Source organism: Elephantulus edwardii, unplaced genomic scaffold (assembly GCF_000299155.1).
Source record: "Elephantulus edwardii isolate Elephantulus edwardi_28Jun2011 unplaced genomic scaffold, EleEdw1.0 scaffold00245, whole genome shotgun sequence".
Taxonomy (NCBI): domain Eukaryota; kingdom Metazoa; phylum Chordata; class Mammalia; order Macroscelidea; family Macroscelididae; genus Elephantulus; species Elephantulus edwardii.
Window position 1 is genome coordinate 1,426,027 of NW_006399995.1, and position 16,594 is coordinate 1,442,620.

Below are 16,594 nucleotides of genomic sequence, written 5' to 3' on the forward strand. Positions count from 1 at the left end.
AAGCATAGAGTTTATATGACAAATGAGTGAATGTATCAACAAAGAAATGAGTGTGATCTGTTTAATACATAATTTGATGACCAGCTTGCGGAAAATAATGGAAGGGAGGCATTTATGTTAAGTCTTAGTATCTGAGTTATGGAACTCAACTGTCTGTTAAGGAATAATATCTCAGAGCAATGTCTTACGGTGGTGGTTTTTCTCAGAGCAGCTTATGGCCAGGAATGGTTTAATTCCTCACTTTGCTCATCTAAATACTATCTAAAATTTAAATCAATTACTGACCAAAAAAAATCCCAGATAATTATTTTAAAAAAATTACATATTCTACTTTCTTTTTTAAATTGGCATCCTCAGTATTGGTAATCATACGAATAACTCAAAAGCTCATTGCTATTGAGTTAGAACTGATTTAGAGCTGACCAACCTCTCCATTGCTTCCCAAGTCTGTTCATCACATGGGAAGAGACTGTCCGTCTTCCTCTCAAGGAGCCACTAGTGGATTAATTTTTCTACTATGTCGTTTTTACCTCAAATATGAAAATAGCTTTTGAAACTGATTAGTCACAAACATGTTTTTCTTATGGTCTTTTATACATATTTCATAGAAAGTATTAATTTCAATTTCTGAGGTGTTGGTAGGCTTGTTTCTGTTGATTAACTTTGCTCTTGATTATGAATTGTATCCTCCACTTCTTTTTGTGGCCACGTGTGGTAATTTTCCAGTTTTACTCTGTGGACTATCAGTCCTATTTGTAGAGCCTGGATTTTGAGTCGCAGGCGACTCGACGGCACATAACAACAACTAGTGACTTCTGTAATTAATGCAACAAAGAGAAAACAGCCATAAACAGACCAGAAGAGAGGCTAGCTGAAATTAAAGATGAAAGAACAGAGTTCATAAAACCAGCATTTACGTAGTGGATGCAGAGTCATTGCTCCAGAAAGCGTTAATTATCCACATTCCCTGAGTTTGTACATCAAAAGGAACTCTGTGAGACCACTTAGCAGCTGACTTCTGGACTACTTTTTCTCTTTGTGGTTTGATCCATTTGGTCTGTTTAAGTCAGTAAACTGTATTATCTGGGTTGTTTCTACTATAGTTGCTATTTGAAGAATCCAACATTTGGAAAAAAGCTTTATACTAGAGGTCTTTATCAAGTGCTAATTGGATTTGTAATTTTCCTAGCTTACTACATTATCCATTAATATACTTGTCTTGTCTCTGTGTCCCAAGGGGTGCTATTTTATTATACTACATTGGAATAATAGGTTCTTAGTATTCTACTCAAGCACTTTATTAATGTAGATGCCTGGGTTATATTGTTGTGAAATGTTCCTGTGTTATTGTCAAGTTGCTCTCTTTTTATTTGGATGAGGAACTAAATAAAGGTACTTAATTTACATAAGCCTATTAAATGAAACTCCCAAGAGGAAGGACAAGAATTTTAAACACTTGCAGTGTGGTGACAGCTGATCCACTTACAAACAAGCTTATTTAGTGAAATTGGAGTGAATGGAAGAACTTTACTATTTCATAACATTGTTTATGACACATACCAGCAGTGTTCTTGATACTGAGCTAGATGAAAAGATTAGCTATTTTTCTGTTGGCTCTTTCCATTTTCCCCCTGTCCCCAAGAAAATGAGACTTTATATTTTTTTCTTTTAAAAAATGAAATTTTTATTTTATACTGGTTTACTTAAAATGTTTCTATATATTGTTTTTCACACTGGATCTTTCCCATTTCCTTTACTCACCCTTTCCTCTATCCATCAAATTGTGTGGCCCCATGATTACCGCCGCCCCCTGCCTATCCTCTCTCTCTGCTCCTACCATCCCCACGCTTGGATCCTCATACATGTTTTAATAGTTATCTATTTCTACAATAATGGTCCTATACAGTATTTGTTCTAATGGGACTGAGTTCACTTAGCAGAATTCTCCCTAGCCCCCCTCAAGTAAGGTAGAGTTAACAAAGCCATTGCTACTGCATGCTGCATAGTATCCCATCGTGTGAATGTACCATAATTTCTTAATCTATAAAAAGAAAATTTAACAAAAGACTTTTTGTTTTGCTTTTCGAAATGATGTTTCTGTGTGCGATTCACTCACCTACGCCTAGCTACGGTGTGAAGCACCATTCTGTACTGTGCCCTTGTCCTGCATTGTCCTCACAATCTCTGACATATTGGAGACCCTTGTTACAGCTACTGTAGAGAGAAAGGTCTGCCTCTTTCTCTTTGGTCCTTCCCAGCATGATTTTTCCCCCCTCAAGAACTAACCTCACCTGACAACATGCCCAAAGTATGTGAGAGGAATTTTCAAGACCTGCAGGTTACACATCCTCAAAGACAGATTTGTTTGTTCTATTAACAGTCTGTGGAATATTTTATATTCTTAGCCAGCACCACAGTTCAAAGACAACCTTGTTCATTGTCCAACTTTCAGATGCATAAGAAGCAATTGAAAATACGTTGGCCTGGGCCAGGTCCACCTTAGTCATTACACTGATGTCCTTGCTCTTTAGCACTATTGGAGAGGTTCTTGAAGGCACATTTCCCTCTTGCAGCCTGTTTTTTTATTTTTTCACTTCTACAACCAATTAACTGTTTCCTTTCTTGGATGACAAATTTAGAGGCTTTCTGTGCCCTACCCCTAAAGTCAAACTAGCTTGATTATAAATAAGACAAATAAATGGCTCTAAATTGTTTTTCTCTTTAAAAATTTTAAAAAGCGTTCTCTTTAATATTATAGGTAAAAGACTCTACTTCATTTAGCAATTGAGCATTAAGAGCACAGCCACCTGAAGAGATTGTTTTCAGAGTATTTATCTTTGACCCCTACAGAAATAGGTTTTTCTCCTCCCACAGATTCACGTGAGGTCAGAACCAGTTTGTTTAAAGACTTGCAGCCTTGGAGCACAAGCATAGCATGCTTACCCTACTAATTAATTTCAGACATGCTGAGGTGGTGACTTTGATATGTTACATTGTGTATGTTGCAGGTATTAACCTAGTCTACTTTAGAAAAACCATCTGTTTTCTTAAGATTTCCATTTAAGAGTTGTGGTACCCACAGGCAACTCAACAGAATATTTTCTGATTTAAATGTTGATGTAGAGGGACCCACATTTTTCAGCAAAAACACAAGCCTAGAGTTCTTCCATCAGTTCATTTAGCCATTATTTTTTAAGATCTCTCAGACAAGTTGAAAATTTACATGATCAGTTGTTCTCCTTTACAAATAAATTCTAGTTAGCCTGTTTAGCTTATGATTTTTCATTTCTCCAGGATCTGTTAGTGCTTGTCTCTGTTCAATATGTATTAACATGCTGTGGTGTACCTTACACTGCTCTTCATAAATTAACGTTTATTCTAATGACTGCTAAGTTTTTGCGTTGTTTCTCCGGCTTTCAAATATATTAATGTGTACGGTACCTCTTAAAGCAATTAATTTGACTATATTTTCTAATGGTAATCCTGTGGAGAGAATTGAATACACTTTTTCTCAGAGGTACCTCATTAAAATTATAAATGGAAACTTTCCTGCATCTTGACAGTTTGCAATATTTTCCAAATTACCAGTCAGCAGTGGGCTTAGATCAGACCTTCGTAAAGATGTATTGAATGTGAGGAAGATGAGGGCAGGATTCTTAGGAACTGCGAGGTAGCAGAAATGATGGGATGGAGAGAATTAAGAAAGGAAGAAATGTCAGTTGTACAGAACTCTATCTGGCGGGTTAAAAAATTTCCTCACAATCCATTCTCTTCTCTGTGCTCAGTGCTGTTGTGTACTTGGGCTGTTTCTCTATTCTTCTCATGCATTTATTCTGTCTGGACTTTGTGTCATCTGGATGAACTCTGTTAAATCTTTAAAGCTACTTACTTCTTTTAACCATTTCTGAGTCCCTACACTCTGTAATCCCCCCCCCCAATATAGCTGTCTCTTTCTTTGAAGGTAAAATAGTAAAGACAGATTTTTTTAAAAAGCTTACATCCCCAAAGGGATGGACCTCTCTCCTTAAAATATTGAGAGGAGGCCCCGTATCTAGCTTTCAACAATTGAATTTATAGTGTTAGAATGATCTCTGTGATGGTTTTTCCACATTAGACTGTGAGCTTTGGAAGGTGATTGCTGTTGTTAGATGCCATTAGGACAACTACGACTCACTGAGACCTGTGAACAACAGATCTGAACCTTTTTCTGTCCTGCACAATCTTCAGTATCTAGAGCCCATTGTTATAGTCACTGTTTCAAATATGAAATTTGCAAAGAGCTGGAATCAGAGACTCAAAATTGCTCAGCATTTCTTAAGCTGAAGGAACTGAAGAATAAATTAAAACCTTGAGCTGCAATACTTATAAGATGCTATTGGCAGAATATTGAATGATCCAGGATGCATCAAAAGAAGATAAAAGAAGTACATAGATTCACTGTATCAAAAAGAATTAGCTGACAGAAGAATTTCATGAAACAGCATGTGATTAAGAGGCAATGGCGATCAAGGAGGAAGTTTAACCTGCTCTGAAGGAACTGGCAAAAAACAAGACCCCAGCAATTGATGGACTACCAGTCGACATGTTTCAGCAAACAGATGCTGCCTTGGATGTGCTCACCAGCTTGTGCCAAGAAAACTATCAGACAGCTACCTGGCCAACTCGCTGGAAGAGATCCATATTTATTCCCATTCCAAAAAAGGATGATCCAGCATAGTGTGGAAATTATCCAACAATATCACACACAAGCAAAATCTTGCTGAAGATTATCCAAAAATGACTGGAACAATACATCAACAGAGAACTCCCAGAAGTACAGGCTGTGTTTAGAAGAGGCTGTGGCACTGGGGACATCATTGCCAATGTCAGATCGGCTGAAAGCAGAGAGTATCAGAAAAATATTTGTCCAGTTTCATTGACTATGCAAAGGAATTTGATTGTGTGGATCACAACTAATTGTGGCTAACCTTGAGAAGAATGGAAATGCTAAACCATTTAATTGTCTTCATGTGAAATTTATACTTGACCAGGAGGCGGTCAGAATAGAGTAAGAACACACTGCATGTTTCAAAATCAGGAATGGAGTATGTCATGGATGCATTTTGTCTCCATACCTTTTTAGTCTATATGCACAGACAACCGGTAGTCACACTCTTAATGTTTTCAGTCTAGCTTTTAATATCGCACTGTATTGCCAGCATCAATCTTAGTACCAGTGAATCCATTTTTTCAACAAATTGTGAAATTGAACTGGGGAGGTTATTTCCCCCCAGGGTGGAGTATGGACAGAGTGTTAAAAATTTATGTACTGTTTAAGGCTGTGAATGCCAGAATAGGCAACAGTAAAACATGGTTCAGAGTCTGAGTGAATACATTTCTCCAGGATAATTGGTCTTGATTAGCCCAGGCTCAGATCAGCTCTAGAAATAATTATTGATTTGTTCAAGCACATTGTGCTAGCTATCAGAATAAAGAGTCAAGATAGAGCCCTTATTTATGTTGTTGTTAGATGCTGTTGAGTTGACTCCAACCCATAACTACCCTGTGTATCACCAAAGGAAACACTGTCTGATTCTGCACCATGGTCATAATCTTTGCTGTGCCTAAGAGCCCATTGTTGCAGCTCCTGTGCTAGCCCCTCTTGTTCTTTGCACCTTTATGACCCTCCATTTTACCAGGCATGATGTTTTTCTGTAGAGACTTGTTCTTGTTCATAACATGCCTAAAGTATGTTAGATAAAGCCTCTCCATCCTTACTTCTAAGGAGTGTTCTGGCTACTTTCAGGACAGATTTGCTTGTTCTTCTGGCTGTGCATTCAAAAGTCAGTGTTTCCCCAACACCCTAATTCAAAGGCATCAATCCTCCTTGGTCTTTTTCACTCACTGTGCAGTTTTCGCACACATACAAGAAGGCAAACCGAAGGCAACTGGAGATACCATGATGGGTTGGGTCATCTGAGCCATTAAGGTGACTTTTTTTCTTTTGAATACTTTGAAGATGTATTTTGTCCTAGATTTTCCCAAAAAGATTACTTTGACTTTTGCCTGGTATTTTCATGGACCTTGATTGTGGATCCAAGAAAAATTCACAGATGAAATTCTGGTTTTTATGAAGTTTCTAATGTGATTTTGATATTTATGATGCCACTGTGGGAGCACAGACTGAGTTTTAGGGAAGGTTGAGGATTCTAGCTCTGGTGGCATGGTACATAGAGAGCTGTGCTGCTAATCAAGGGACTGAATTTCTCTGGTGCTTTGAACCCACCAGTGTTTCCATGGAAGAAAGGAGGAAGATGAGTAGTCTCCTTCTGGGTGATTTATGGTTTGCAGCCTTAGAAACCCACCAAGGCTTTAGCCACGAGTCAATTCATACTTGACAGCAGAGAGAGACCTATAGACAGATAAACAGACCACATTCCTAATTTAAGGAGCTTTTATGAGGCTACTGTTAAGCGATTGTCTGCTAACCAATAGATTGATGATTTGAGTCCATTTCTGTGGGGAGAAAAGACCTGGCAATTTGCTCCCATAGATAATTCTGCTTAGTAGATTTTATGGACTAGGTCTATAGTGCCTGAGGTTCTATATGGTCAGCATGAGTCAGTAATTAACCTGACAGCATAAAGCAACAGCAGAGTGCAACACACAGCAATACTAATAACATTGTGTGTGTGTGTGTGTGTGTGTGTGTGGTTTGTTTCCTCTAGATGATTCCAGAAGATCTTTTTATTTTTCACATCTGTATTTAACAATATAATGTTTAACATAACCTTGTTATTTGGCTTTGCATACTCTTAAAGTTTAGAAATTGTTTGTTTTTAAAAGATTAAACCCCAACAAACCATGTTTTTGTGTAACAAAGTATTTGTGGGCTCTCCTTTGGATTATCATTTGATACTTTTTGCTTAGATAGTAATGAATATATAACCGAATAACTCACCCTTTAAAAGACATTACTGTACATAGAATGGTGAACACACCTAGGGCAGGCGGTGCTAATTATTTCTTTTTCAGTTAACATACAGTCTATGCATATTTTGTGATTTACCAGAGTTAACAATGTTGGCAAAATACCATATAGTTGTGCCATGGATATCTAGTAGCATGGATTGCCTTTACTGAAGGAGCTATTAATACAGCATCACTATCTCTTAAATGTCTAAAAAATATGTCAACAGTAAGTAACCAGGAAGTACAACCTGCTTTGAGTTCAATTTATATTTTAGTTCCATAATCACAGTGCTTTGTAAAAGGTTCTGAATTGTATTCCGATCCTATTTCTCTGAGAGTGCCGATACACTTGCTTGGGTGCTTGTGTATATAATTTTCAAGATGGTTTTTTTTTTCTTTCTTTTTTTCAGTAAATAGCTGGTCTTTTGTAAAATCGTGCGTTAGACTTTTATGATGAATGAATTTCCAGAAATACTGCTTTGGATTTAACAAACCAGACTGCCAGATTGTTATTGTAGGTGCTAGAGCCAACTGCTTAATTCTCATTTGAACTTTAATTAAATAGGCTTGAATGTTATTCTGCTGCTGTCTTGGTTTATTCAGTGAAATTCTCATTAAGTATTGTTGTGTTCTTACTGGTCCCTAGCATTCTAAGAAAGCAGATGGTAAGGGCACAGATACTTCACTGAGAGAAGCATACCTAAGTATCCTAATGTTTACAGAAATGTCATAAATTCTGAATTCCCTGAGGCCAATTCCTATTAAATATCCCTACCTCTATAGTAGCTAGCATTTGATCTGTAATATAATAAGTTTTTAGATTAATAAATAAAGCAAACAACAAACTTTTGCTGGTATACTTGATGTGTGATCAGTGAATAGTGAGATGCCAAAATCAATGTGGCTGGTGTGCCAGTCAGTGAACCATAAGGAACTTTGGAATCCATCATCTAGGACAATGGTGTAAAGGCTAACTCTGCTTCTCATTAACTGTGTGATCTTAGGCACATTTTTGAATCTCTCATTTTTTAGAAAAAATGCAAAGTTCACTTCTTTACTATTATTAGTAAAAACTACATGTGCAAATTAGTGCCTTACAGATGCAAAGTATTATTATGATCTGTATGAATGTAAAGCAAAATAAATCAATACTAACATATTAGCAGCTTTTTCTTTTAAGTGCAATAGTTCACAGCTCCTTTGCATATCTTCTCATTTAATCCTTTAAAATATCCTGTAAAATATTTTTCTTTTTACTGAGATATTTTGGGAGTGGCATGCATTTCCTAAACAACATGCCTCTGGGAACTCTGAACTTTGAGAAATGATAGATATAGAAAGGCTTCAGGTCTTTTGTTGATAGGGTCACTATGAATCATGCTCGACTTGATGGCAATCAACAACAACAGCTGGTGGCTTATAGTAGTAAGAAATTGTGCTGCCGTGGCAAAGGGACAAGATGCTTTGCAGCTGCTCTGCTCTAGACTCCTGTGGTGCACAGTCCCCCCACCACAATAATAATTATCCTGCCAGATCTGTTGAGTTTTTGTGAGTTTTGTTCTTCATTTTTCAACTTCGTGCATATTACCTTTATCCTCCTAAGTAAATGTTCATATTGATACAAATTTCTTTATAGGTTTCTAATATAGGTTCCTTTTTCATGCTACTCAGTTTTTATATATGTACCTTATAAAATTTCCAAGTTTAGGAAGAATTCCAAACATTGTAGGAAGCAGCATAAATTGATGTAGTCAATGTGGACACATTAGAAATGAAATTGCCATTGTCATGTCTTGAAATCTAAAGAGAAATGCTAAAAAGTATGTATCAAGCTCTATTTCTCAAAATTGCTTCCAGCTGCCTGCTTCTTAGTATAGGAATATTTATTAAAAGTGGCAGGTTAAAAATTGGATTCCTAAGGCAAAATTTGACTGATTGTATAATTTTGTTAAAGAGCAGAAGATATCTGAGATTTTTGCCATTTTAGTGGTTTCTTTTGGGGGAGCTAGTGTGAGGAGGGAGAGATAATGATACATATTTCTTGGTGAGAAAAACAAACCAGTTTAGACAATTTCAGTGAGCTGTGGAAAATTTCCTTAGGTAATGAATGGAGGAAAATTAAATCTTCCATATGAGTTCCAAATAGTACGTATAAGTATCTGAAAATGTGGAAGGCATTACTTAAGGAATAGTTAAGATATTTAAAGACAATGATGGATTTAACTAATCACATAACTCAGTTGTAGGTGAAGCTTGGGGCAAAGCAGTGTCATGAAAACAGTCAAATATGGTTTGCTTGGAGTTTAGAAATTTAAATCTTAATTAGATTAATTGAAGAATATGGGAGAGATTTAAAGAATTATTAAGTTGAAATGCTGTAGGCATATTAAAATTAGAGAAAACCATATGTTAATTTTGACAAGAAGTTGATGAGAAAGGAAGAGAAATACCACGAAAGGAGAAGCACTGGCATCTTTAATGAGACTTGAGCTATCTTTGATGGCTTACTTAAAATGGAGTAATAGAAGAAATGAGAAACTGTATGTTGAAGATAGATTTGAAAAACATTTCTTAAGATATTTAGTAAAGTTAAAGTGGTAAGTGAAAGCTTATACAAAAATAAATACTGGAAATCAGTCTTTTGAAATTAATTCATTTAAGCCTCTGGGTCTTGAAGGAAGAATACAGAAGTTAAAACCTTTGTGTAGAATTGTTGGGAATATCAGTAGAAGTCATACTTTATAATCATCCTTAACTAGAAAGATTAAAGTCCAAACTAATCAGAGTTCATTACATGTCAAGGTAGTTGTTGACCTTTCACCAACTTGCCTCCTGGGAGCATCCTGGTCACTCTTCCTCTAAGACAGATTTGTTTACTCTTTTGACAGTCCATGTGTTTCAAGAAGAGGGAACAGGATATTGGGGCACAGGGCCATGAGTATCTCTCTGAAAGGACCAGAGGGAGTACTGCTCCAGAGTAGAAAAGAGTCCATAGCTCAGTGCTATGTTGCCTGTAGAGTCAAACCAAATCGTAAGAGGTTTGTTTATTTGTTGCTGACTCACAGACTCACAGACTCACAGACTCACAGATGGTACCAACAGTGGGGTTTATTAGGGAAGAAAGTTGGAGAGTAGGGAAGGCAAAGAATATAACTCAATGGAAATTCAAACCCAACAGTCCGAAGGCACATTTCTTCAAGAAGCCTAGGATCCAATTTCAGTTTCATCAGTCAAATCCAAATCATCAGCAAGGTTTCCCCCAGAGTAGTTATAACCAAATGATAGAGGATAGAAACATTGATGCCTTTGAACTGTGCTGGGAAGAATTTTGAACATACCATGAACTGCCAAAAGGTCTGTCCTAAGAGGGTGAAACGAGGTTGCTCCTTGGAAGCAAGGATTTAGAAGCTCTGTTTGACATGCTTTAGGCATTTTTCCAGGAGGGAACATTCTTGAAGAAGGACATCATGTATGGAAAGGGAACATCACTCAGTGAAAGACCTCAGACAAGATGGATTGACACAGTAACTGAGGTCGTGAGGGTGGGTGTGTTAGAGACGGGGAGAGTGGTGCAGGATAAAGCACAGTTTAGCCCTATTGTGCACAGGGTTGCCGTGAGCTCCAGTAGTCTTGATGGAACGTCAGCAATGAAGTAGATGTTGTAATCATAATCAGTTAAATGACTGTGAAATTCGTTACCTGAGCTGCATTAAATTTTCCTTAAGCTTCTTGTGGATTTAAAATGTTAATAGCTCTGTAAGTATAAATTGATCATTGGACTGAAAGTGTATAATTAGATGCAACTCTTCTGTACTCTTAAGTACATAAGAAAAAATATAATTAGATAGAACTTTTATGCATTGAAAATCGTAATTACAATAGTAGTGTTCTTAATAATACAAACAAAACCAAGCCATTGGTGCCCAAATAGCTTTTTTAGATGTTTACATGTAATAAAGCAGATGCACAAGTGCTTTTCATCATAATCTGACCATTATCTAAAACTATAATAAATGAACTTGTCACAATCTCTATTTTTAATTAGTTAATTGAGAGTAGGTTTTGCTGTTATTTTTTAAACCACTATGCATTCATTATTACCAACCATCCATTTTTCTACATGAAATTTTCCTTTTCATATATTCTGATTCCACTAATGTAACAGGTGTAACTAATGTATATCTCCCTGCAGCTTCTGTAACTTCTTGTTTTCTATCTCCCTTCTTACTGGTCCTTGGAGACAGAATTAAAAATTTAGGCAAGCTAGCAGTTTGAAATTTTGCAGGTTAGGTCTCTGTGCAGTTGGCATTATCTTTTTGCATATAAACTTAATTTCTACACCGAGGATCCTAACATTATACACACACACACAACAACTGCCCCTTGATATTTTTTTTTTCCTTGGAAATATGACTAGACATTTAATACAAGTTTGAAGCTTTTCTCACCTTATTTTAAGCATTATGTTATAAATATGTAAGAATATAAAATCTATAATTGGAAGATTTTAAATGTCAATAATAGAAAAGAAAAATAATAAATAGTAATATATAGAAGTGATATTTGAGATTTATGAATCTTTTCTATTTTTATATTTATCTTTCAAACAACTTGATTAGATAGGTACTATTAATATTCTCATTTTACATAAACTACTGTGAGAACTAAAGCATAGGGATTATGTAACTCCTTATACCACTTATAAGCAATTAGAGCTTGAATTCAAATTCCTTTCCTTAACTACTATACCAAAAACTACTTCTACTCATTCTTTCTGACCATGTGATAGAAGTACCCAAAATTAGTTAACCAGGTAATGGGAATGGTATTTATTGACTCTTAATTTGGGGAAAATAATGTAAATCCTTCTCAAAACTGAGTTACTTCTTGTTACTCTCTAAGCAAGGCAAGTTGCTAGCCTATGACTTCTACCCCTGTTCATCTCAGGTGATTCATTCAGTATTCACTTAGCATATGCGATGAACAGGTTTGGATTTTTCCGTATCTTTAATGTTGTTACGTACCTTCGAGTCAACTATGACTCATAGTGACCCTATACACAGGAGTTCTGAACCCTGCTTGTTCTGAGCCAGTCTCACTGTCTCTGACACACCTACCCTCATTACCCCAGTTATTGTGTCAATCCATCTAATCTGGAGTCTTCCTCTCTTACTCTGTCCCTCAACCGTTCCAAACATGATATCCTTCTCCAAAGACTGTTCCCTCCTGGCTACATACCTAAAGTATGTGAAGCAGAGTCTCAAAAACCGTGCCTCGAAGAAGCAGCCTTGTTTCACCCTCTCTAGGACAGACCTGTTAGTACTCTTGGCATTCCATGATATGTTCAGTACTCTTCTCCAGTACCATAACTCAAAGGCATCAATTCTTCTGTCATCCTTAATCATTATTCAGCTCTCTGATGATGCATAGCAAGTAACTGTCAAGACCATGACCTGGATCAGGAGCACCTTAGTCTATAGACTGATATCCTTGCTCTTCAGCACTCTGGAACCCTCCCTGACAGCCTATTTCCCTTCTACAATTAGTCTTTTGATTTCCTAATTGCTGGTGCCAAGAGTGTTGATTGTGGAATAGGGAAATATTTTTATTTGTAGGATATTAGGTCCTGATCAGGATAGCCTATTAAGTAATAGTCTGTTTTTCAGTGAATTGTATACATTACAATGCACTATATAATGTATAGACATTCAAATATACTGTGAGGGAAAATATTGAGTCACAATATTTCAGTCAGTTTGCTTTCCAAATCGTATATATGATTATATATATATAATCATATATATATATTCTCCTAAATATTTGTAGTTGAGGATAAGAGCTATTTAAAAGCATCTATTTTATATATTTAGCTGAATGAAAGCTTTATCATTTTCCATGTAGCAGTTTATGTAATTTCTAGTGCTTCACCATTATCAGGATGGAACAGAGAATTTAAAAGCTGTATTTGTCAATACTTATCTTATGCATGCTTAAAATCGTTCAGAATTTTTGAGCGGTCAGTAAATAAATCTTACTATTCTATTTTTATGTGATTTTTTTGGGGGGGGGTGTTTCTTAATAGCCCATGGGCAGTACATAAACTCGTTTTTAGACACTGTGTTTGCCTACCAAAGTTAAATTGTTAATATAAAGCAAATGGATGTTTACTTATGTGTTTTTGTTTTATATATTTTTACTCAGAAAAAAGAACCTTCTAAATCCAGTGTCAAGAAGAAAGTGACCAAAGTTGCAGAAGCCAAAAAAGTAATGAAGAGAAATTTTAAAGTGAATAAGAAGATAACATTTACTGATGAAGGGGAGGTAAGATTCTGTAAATACCACATCTTTAAGGTACATTGGTTTTCCTCCTGACATATAAGAGGATTATTTCATTTTAATCAGTATTGTAATAATGATCAATGGAAATGTGTTTCTAAAACATAGCAGGCATTCCCTTTCTCTGTTTCTGTAGGCAGTTCATCAGCTTTAAGTGTGTGGCCAGAGGTGCCTTCACGGCAGCAATGCCAGATACTTCTTGGTGATAACGTGGAGTCTGTTTTGAACTTTCTAAATTCTTATTTATAAAAATAAAATTTTGTCACACTTGTGAGGTATTTATTAGTATTTTCTCACGTTTCTATTAACGTGTTCTATAGAACAATAGAAATCTTAAATATAGGTACAAGAACGTTAATACAAGTACTTGCCACTGCCTTTGAGCTTGACTCTGGCTTTTGTAGTTCTTCAGTTTTAGATGGCTTATTTGGTGGTTTCTAGCTATTATCAGATTGGCTCTAGGGAGGATATTCTGTGCTTTAAGGTAGTTTTAAGAACCATGATACCTCATATTAATCTGATAATTACCTTGGTACCGATGTATATTAGTAACCATAATTTCCCCTCATGAAAGATCACAATGTATTGGATGCAGTAGCATCTTTTTTAAAAAATGAGGACATATTCCCAGAAGGCATGTGACTCCTGTAAGGAATCATTTCTGCTTAACAGTCATAGCAGAATCTTTGCACTATCATCCTTATTCTTGACAGCCTATGGGTGCCCTGCACCATATGGACATAATCCCCAGTATCTGCCTTCCATCATAACCTTATTCCCCTTTGCACACCTGTTTTCCCTCACAGATAGCACTTTGTCTTTGACTCTGCATTTCTTGTACTATGGTGTAATCTACAGGAGAAAAGTGTTTTGTTGACTTTCTTATTGTATTCAGAATATCAAGGACAGTGCCTTGTTTTTTTATAGACCTTTAGAAAATGTTTATTAAGTCAGTGAATGAATCACCGTTTAATACTCCAGTAAGTAGCAGATCTTTTCATGTTGGTTATAATCATCGTATCAGATACTTCATCATCATTAATGGTAAATGCTGCCTTATGAAAGAATGTGTTTCTTTTTAGTTTTGAAGTAAAATTTTGATGTTGTTCTGGGCAAAATCTGAGAATTCCATTAATATAGAGTCTTAAGAGTATACTAATTAGATGAGAACTAAAAATTCAAAGATGATGTTGGAAGTGGCAGAGGGAAGCTTTAAAATTGATTAACAGTCTTTATGAAACTACCCAGAAGAGGTCAGCACCTGCAGTGTAGGAGGATATAGAATGAAGTTACATTACATCAGATACTCCCTGTAAAGTAAAATTAGAGCTTTTAACATAATGAGGTTCTTTAGTGTGCTATGTTTAATTGCATAGATTATTACCAATTAGCTCAAAGTTGAGTATAAATCCTTAAATATAAAATGCTTCAATGTACAGTATCCTTTTTTTTTTGCTGATAGATGTTGTATGTGGCTGTATGCCCTCCTGAAATTTCTAATTTAGGAACGGAAAATTCTCTTCTCCCTAGTTCAGAAAATGTAAGCATTCTTTACTCTGTGAAGAAAATGGAGACCAGAAGTGAGAGTAGTGGATAGTAGTGTTATTACAATAAGTGTTCCCTCTCACTGCTTCTTTAATCCCCAAGAGTACTGGCACTTGTGATTATTTTGCACCTGATCATGAATTGCCAGTGTAAGCATTGCATAGGCATCATTGTGTCTTAAAGAATGGCTCTTGGGCCGAGAGAGAAGGCGAGAGAGAGAGAGAGAAATACTTTGATGCATAGCTACAGATTTTCTTTTGCCTGCAGGATATATTAGCAGTCATTCAAAATACCAGGAGCTGCTTAACTTCTTCTGGCAACTAGTTATTAGATAAAAGAAGAGACTTTTACCCTCCTCTGAATTGTCTTACATTTTAAAAGGCTTAAAGGTTGCTCAGTGTAAAGAAAAAATTTTTTTTAAAAATATAGGTGTCTAGAGATGGAATCATTTATTTGAGATTATGCAGCAACCTAGTGAAAAAGCCACAACATTAAGCTGGGCTGTCCTGTTTTCTCTATCAGCTTGTTCCTTACCATAAACTGTGGATGTCAGTGACTGCGGATTTGAGCAGGCCTGTGAAACCCAAACTGGTTTTCTCTTTTACACTGAGTGATATGAGTCCTAAGGTGCCTCATTAATCCATCAGCTTTGAGAATGTAATACATACCAGGCATCGCCTTTGTTTCTGAGAATACATAAACAAGACAGACGACTGGCTGCATGGAGCTTAAGTCTAGTGAGAGAAAGGGGACAGGAAAACAGCAAAGACAAAACAAGCAGTAAAGATTCATCTACACAGGTGTGGTGGTAGCATGGATAGATGTAAGTCAGCCTGGGCTGCTGCTGTTGTGGTAATTCTGACTGTGCTGTGTGGTTAGAATCTATAAAAAAGAAGACCACATGTCCTATTTGAAACATGGCATATCTATAATACAACTCTCTTGTCCTCCAAATTCTTCCGTGGAATTTTCCTAATAGTCTTCTCTTTGGATTGTGGCCACAGTACTTATCCCTAACCAGACAATCTTTGCTGTAGCTTGTTCACTTTAATCATACTTTTTAATAAAGCCTTACGGAAGCTTAAGAAATAGAGATTTTAAGGCAGAAGATATGGACACGCCTATGTCCAGCGGAGGTGGTTTTGTTGGCTGCTGTCTGTCTGCTACCTCATACTTACTGTGTTTTCTGTCCACAGTTGGTTCAGCAGTGGCCACCAATGCAGAAATCTGTTGCAAATAACAATGAGGAAGAGAATGATACTGGTGGTATCAACTTGGATAAAGCAAAGGAAAGACTTCAGGAGGAGGACAAATTTGACAAAGAAGAATATAGAAAGAAAATTAAGGCAAAACATCGGGTAAGTGGTCCATCTTGAATTAATACTGAGTAAAAATGTAATATTTCTCTGGTTGTGCAATCCCCTCTTTATACAGAATGTAAATGATTTCATGTGTTTTTATTATATCAAAACATTTAGATACGGTTTTCTGTTTCCCCTGGCAAAGAGATTCCAAATAACAAAACTTGGAGTAAGTCTTGGAACTTTGAAGTTTAATAACTTTTCCTCAAAATATTTTTTATTAGAGTGCTTTTTGAAGGCAAGGATGATGAGACTTTGCCTCATATACTTTAGGCATGTTGCTAGAAGGTGCTATACCTTGGAGAAAGAGATGATGTTGGGAAGGGTGCAGAGTTTCCAAAGAATAGGAAGACCCTCAGCCAGGTGGATTGACACGGTGACTGCTGCAGTGGGCTCTTGTG

At 36.4% G+C, this 16,594-nt stretch overlaps 1 protein-coding gene across 1 annotated transcript in view; it reads left to right on the top strand.

Annotated features, from left to right (window-relative positions):
* The window catches only part of DDX10 (DEAD (Asp-Glu-Ala-Asp) box polypeptide 10), a 224,382-nt gene that overhangs the window by 108,664 nt on the left and 99,124 nt on the right, over positions 1 to 16,594 (top strand). The window contains 2 exon segments of the mRNA XM_006899049.1: positions 13,153 to 13,272; positions 16,029 to 16,190. Of these exon segments, the coding sequence (XP_006899111.1) occupies positions 13,153 to 13,272; positions 16,029 to 16,190 (282 nt within the window).